The sequence below is a fragment of the Atta cephalotes genome (assembly GCF_000143395.1).
Source record: "Atta cephalotes unplaced genomic scaffold scaffold00023, whole genome shotgun sequence".
Taxonomy (NCBI): domain Eukaryota; kingdom Metazoa; phylum Arthropoda; class Insecta; order Hymenoptera; family Formicidae; genus Atta; species Atta cephalotes.
The window spans coordinates 4,255,895-4,262,218 of record NW_012130087.1 but is presented as its reverse complement, the minus strand read 5'-3'; the positions used below and the strand labels follow the sequence as shown (position 1 = coordinate 4,262,218).

General features: G+C 29.0%; 1 protein-coding gene across 1 annotated transcript in view; it reads left to right on the top strand.

Moving 5' to 3' along the window:
* LOC105619939 (voltage-dependent calcium channel type A subunit alpha-1) overlaps nt 1-6,324 on the top strand; it is a 129,239-nt gene that overhangs the window by 110,970 nt on the left and 11,945 nt on the right. The window contains exons 23-27 of the mRNA XM_012201452.1: nt 826-917; nt 2,747-3,231; nt 3,622-3,726; nt 3,797-3,900; nt 5,144-5,200. Coding sequence (XP_012056842.1) covers nt 826-917; nt 2,747-3,231; nt 3,622-3,726; nt 3,797-3,900; nt 5,144-5,200 — 843 coding nt within the window. The remainder of the gene's footprint in view (nt 1-825; nt 918-2,746; nt 3,232-3,621; nt 3,727-3,796; nt 3,901-5,143; nt 5,201-6,324) is intronic.

The following is a 6,324-nucleotide window of genomic DNA, read 5'->3' as shown; positions in this document are numbered from 1 at the left end:
ACGTAAGAACGACGTAACGTAACGTACTACGTCGCGTACGTATTAGTAGTAGTAGGAGTAGTACGTACTACGTACGTACGTAGTAGTAAGTAAGTAAGAAGATATATATATATATATATATATATATATATATATATATATATAAAAGTGTGGTCGTCGTAAATTACCTCTAGAGTAATGCTTTGTTGGCATGAGAGTAAGCTGCTCGACGTGTTAATCTGTTGTGACTCATCCTAATTAGTAAGCCCTATAGATGCCTGCGTTAAGTTAAAGTCTTGAAGTTTTAATTAGGTAGTGCTTGAGAGAATGAATTTTATAATAAATATTAGTTAGTATTTTATCGCGCAAAAATAATTTTTCATAAATTTACATTTGTTTATAATTGATATACCGCTATGAAATCATCCGCAAAAAATTAATTATTAAAATGTTGTTAAAATAAATTTAGTTAAAATTGTTTAGAAATCAGAATTTTTAATAATGTAAATTAACGTACTTTAATTATTTCTTTTAATCTATAATCTATAAATTTTGTTTATATCTTAGTTCTCTCGAGTACACTGTGTACTTGTTGAAAGAAAAAGTATGAGAAACTGTAGTTAGAGAATTGAATTCTATACTCATTATACACGCATACACAAAACCGTGATCGAAGCGATACAAAAGTTAAAATTAGTGATCATCCAGCGAGAAAGAAAGCAGAGGACATTCCAATTATTTTTGATATTTCTTTATTATTTAAAAAAAAAAGCATATTTGATGATGCAAATTTATAATGCCGCTTGTGCCTTTTGGCTGCGGCCCTCTTCTTTCTGTGGGTCTCAGGTATTCGGTAACATCAAGCTGGATGCTGATACCTCTATTACGAAGCACAACAATTTCCAAAGCTTCATACAAGGTCTGATGCTACTTTTTCGGTAAGTAACGCCACGCAAGAGGAATTTAGCTAATTGTTTAGCCATTGAATTTGACCACGTGACTATCAGTGCGATTTGCAAAACAATCGAATGAGCTTTCACGCTCAACACCTGCGGCAAGCTACCTATCAGCTCACTTATCATTTTGTTACGAGCACGATGCGGAAGACGATCCAAGTTTCCTCGGATTGCGAAAGCAGATTGATCTTTGGTGACGTCTACGTGACGAGGAATTAATTAATTGAATCACATATGTGTCGTTAGGCATGTATCACAAATATTGCAAATATTGCATAAGTTGATTGCATTGATTTATTTTATCTGAGTTATGAAAAAATTTCAAAGATTTTAATTTCTCTTAGATATTTTTACTACAGCATCCAAAGAGATTTGTGATGATTTAATTATATCAAAATTTTCAAAAAATATTCAGATATTTTATTAAAATTACATTTAAATTAAAATATTAGTATTATAATCCAAATATTAGTACTATATATCCAATCTAAAAATATTAAATCATTTTTTAAATGTGTTATTCTCACGTTGAACGTCCCAAAGTCGCGAAGTCTTCTAATTATTTAATTCGTATTATTTACGGATGTATGTTCACAGCAGGCCTTTTCACTTCGATCCAACTATGTTTATTGTAAAGTTCACAGCACTAAATCGAGCACAAAAGCAAAATCAGGCTATACGACATGGCATATTCAGAGCAAACAGAATAACACACAGTAGCCTCATGTAGAATTGAGTTCGTCGTATTAAGTTCGCCTTTCATGTTGCGTAAAATATTAGGCCTTATGCATGCCGCGCTTGCAAAGAGATTGGAACCCAATTACTTGCTCTCCTCAGTCTCGAAGTAAATATACGAAAACATTATCGATTAAAAAAATTGTATTATAAAAATTGTTATTAGTTCTTAACAATGATTTTGAAACAAATTTTACATTAAAAAAATAGTTAATAATGGATTTTTATTTCTATATAATTCTTATATGCAAATGTGAAATATATGTATATGTAGAAATTTAGTAAAGCATTTAAAATTTTAAAGAGAAGATTGTAGAAACTGAGGAGATTATAGAAAACGAAACTTAATATGCGCTGCAAAAGACATAATGTCATAATTTGCCTAAATATTGCATGAATTTTTCAATTCAATTTGTTTTGCGATTGCAAATAGATGCTGCTTAATAATACTAACTTGAGAGATTGTTCGTATAGTACAAAAGAATTATACTTGAGACTAAATATTTATGATATAATCTGCTCACAATAAAATTTAATTTATTTTCTGACTGTTTAACAGCACAAAACGAGGTAAATGCTTCTTATAATAAGAATTATTATATAATTTTATTTTAATTGAAATCTCAAAACATTTTTGAATATTTAATAACTATTATCAGTTAGTTTTCTAATGAATTGGCACGTTGAGTCAATCAAAACAAAATTTTTAATTTTACAATATATATACGTAATATATATATACATATATATAAATTACGTATATATATTGTAAAATTAAAATTTTGCATATATATGCATATATCTTAATAATGAATTTGTACAGCTGTAGATATTTACTCTCAGGTCGCCATAACAAGTCGCCATAACTTTTGCAATTAACTAATCTCATAGCAATTTTGTTTAAGCGATATCAATTAGCTTAGAATTGGAAGGTCTGCATGTGATCGGAAATATTAGCATAATAATCGCGGCTTTTCTGGCGATGCGCTAGGTTGCTAAATTCATATTCACAGTTTTTGTTTTATTGACTTGACATGAAAAGTGTAATAGAAATGCTCAATATGCGATTTTCTCAGGTGTGCCACGGGCGAAGCTTGGCCAAACATTATGTTGTCCTGCGTAAAGGGCCGTCCCTGCGACCCAAAAGCCGAGAAGTCTGAACAGGACGGTTGCGGTTCCAACATCGCTTATGCTTACTTCGTGTCGTTCATCTTCTTCTGCTCATTCCTCATGCTGAATCTCTTCGTCGCCGTCATCATGGACAACTTCGATTATCTTACGCGGGACTCGTCGATCCTGGGCGCACATCATCTCGATGAGTTTGTGCGAATCTGGGCTGAATATGATCCAAACGCCACTGGCAAGATCCACTATACGGAGATGTACGATATGCTAAAAAATATGGATCCGCCGTTGGGGTTTGGCAACAAGTGCCCAAATCGTCTTGCGTACAAGAAGCTCATCAGAATGAATATGCCGGTGGACAGTGATGGCAAGGTGAACTTCACGACAACGCTGTTCGCTCTCATTCGCGAGAATCTCAGCATAAAAATGCGATGCGGTGAGTCCATAGAAATTTATGTGGCGTGGAGAAAAAGAAAATAGTTACTGTCATTTTGCAGAAAACAGTTGTTGATTAATGTACTTTTTTTCAATTCTTTCATAATCTTGTATAATGAAAATATTTTAAGAAACATCTTTCATTCTTATAAAAATATTTTCTAAAATTACATCTTAGCATAGACATTATCAGAAAATAATATACATATTTTAAATACTTTATTATATATTTATTTTTAAATAATATACATATTTTAAATACTTTATTATATATTTATTTTTTAAATAATATACATATTCTAAATACTTTATTATGTATTTATTTTTTACAATACCAATTTACAATACCAATTAATCATGCAAATAAGTCCAACTCTTCATTTCATTCCAGCTGATGAAATGAATCAAGCCAATGAAGAGCTACGGGACACGATCAGAAGTATTTGGCCTTTACAAGCGAAAAAGATGTTAGACCTTTTGATACCTAGGAATGAAGGTAAAACTCGCTTTTCTTTATTCAACAAGATATATTTTGCAATATCTAATGATTGTGCAATTTCTTTCAGAATTGAGTAGAGACAAGCTCACCGTGGGTAAGATATACGTCTGCCTTCTGATACTCGAAAGTTGGAGGTCGACGAAGTTTGGTCAGCTAAAGCCTGTCGAACAGGTGAGCCTCTTTTTTCTTCTGACAAATTAACTATGTATTTTTCATGAAAACGATAGCAGGTCCTAAAGATGCATTTCTAGTATTAAGTTTCTTTCGTGATCCTTCATTTACGATTTTCTCTTGAATTCCGTTTGATTTTCTTATTTCCTATTAAACAAATTTGTGAAATGAAAGTACAATATAAATCGATATAAATAAATATTTATTAAATAAATGATTTTATCTTGATTTTTTAAATTATCATTGCAAAGGAACGAATTGGAAAATTGAAATGGAGGATCTTAATTAAGAATGAAATGAATGATTGCCATTGGCTTCCTCGTGATAGGGCAGCTCGCGAATGAATTTACGAATAGAGTATTTTCTGAAAGTCTCATGTAGTCTAGCTTGGTCACTCGGAGCTTTAATATCATAATGAAGTTTTTCGAATACAGATGGAGAAATCTCTAAAAATAGATATACTTGAATTAATTTAAATTTATTAGATTCTGCTAAATATTTAAATTGTAGTTTTGATATCTTATGAAAAAGTTTATCAAATTTTTATTGGAAAATAAATCTAATTATACATATATGAAGGAATAACAACAAGAAGAAAATAATATTTTTCCACTTGTGTGGTCCTATTAAAAATGGGACGACAGAAACAACAAACTATTTAGTCAAATTATTTACAATGCACAATTGTTCTCTTTATTTATATTAGCTAAGTCAATGTTTGTAGAAACAATTAGATGTGATATTACTTGAACATTGTATCTCTAAATTTGTGCAAGTAATTAATATAGATTATCTGCTTTTGATCTACCGATTGCTATTAATATGTTTTAAATAATTTATTAATATAAATCACTTTTAAGATCGATGTTGAATTGAAAAAAGTTATATTTATATCAATAAAAGAATTTAATTTAATGACAATCGGTAGATCGATTGGATAACAATATTTGTATATCATAGAAAGCCTGAAAATACTGAATGGATTTCAATTAGATTATTATTAGATAACAAAGAACACAATATTTATTATTTTTTAATTGAGTATCTCTAGAACAATAAAATAATTAGGAATTTTTAAGTAAACGAATTAATGACATTTAAAGAATAGCAGTTAACAGTAATAATTAATTTGCACACAGTAATAAATAATTGATTGAATTATTTTTTTTAAATATACTCAAACCGGAAGGATGTTCACATAATTTTCAATCATCTCCTTGTGTCTTTTCTCTTTATTTTCCAGAATGATAACGATCTTATCGATAACGATAATGCTGGGCAAAGTCCTGCAGCCCAGGCGGTAGTACTTACTTTTTCTCTTACTTATTATCTTACTTATTATTATCTTATCTTAACACTGTTTTGTTTTTCTTTTGGCTGTACAATTTGTGTTTTTAAATTTTAATCACATTTGTCCGATTCGCATTAATACTGCAAAAGTTTCTTCGATCTGTTTATCGATATTTAACTCTAATATTTTCATAAAAATAATTCATTATTACTTTAAAAAAAGAAACGAATCTTTTGCAGCATATAATTCATTTTTTTCTAAAATAACACTTTTCACAGTCCAATTTTTTCTACTTCACTCTTCCCTCACATTATCCAGAGGCACACACGGTGAATGCAAAAAAAAATGCATCGCGCATATGCAAAGTGTCTCACGTAATGCAATTTACACGAATTATTTTTTTTTTTAAGATAAATAAATAGTCTTTTATATATTTTGATAACTTTTTATCTCTTTGATATTTAAATATTAAAATATGTGAAAGATATTGCGTGAAATAACTTGTAAATTAATTTTATTTTTATTACATATAGTAAAATTAATGCGCCTCTGGTATGTCTTTTTTCTATTTTACACACACTTCTGCACACAATTTTTTTTACTCGTTATAAGTGTATACGATTACTTTTCTATCTTTCTCTCATTTATGTAAAGTAGCCTTTTATTTAATACTAATATAATCATGTACACATGTACACATTACCAAAGGCGTAGCGAAACAGCTATTGTCATCAATATAGTCATATAAAATCATTATCGATATCAAGTATATTTAACGAATAAATGGAGTGCGCATATGATAAAACCGAAAGAATTATATTTAAATTAATTTTTAACTTCAAAATAAACTTCTATTGTTATGACTGTGTTCGCTTTGCCGCTCATAGTGCTTATGAATATCAATTGTTTTTATTTAATATATACATATATTATACATATATTAAATATATACATATATTATAATTTACTAAATAACAAGAATGACATTTAAAGAGTTGTGAACGCAAAAATGAACATAGCCTATATTATATAATATATTATATTTATAAATATATTTTTATATATATATATATATATATATATATATATATATATATATATACTAACGTAATATACTAATTATCACTATATTA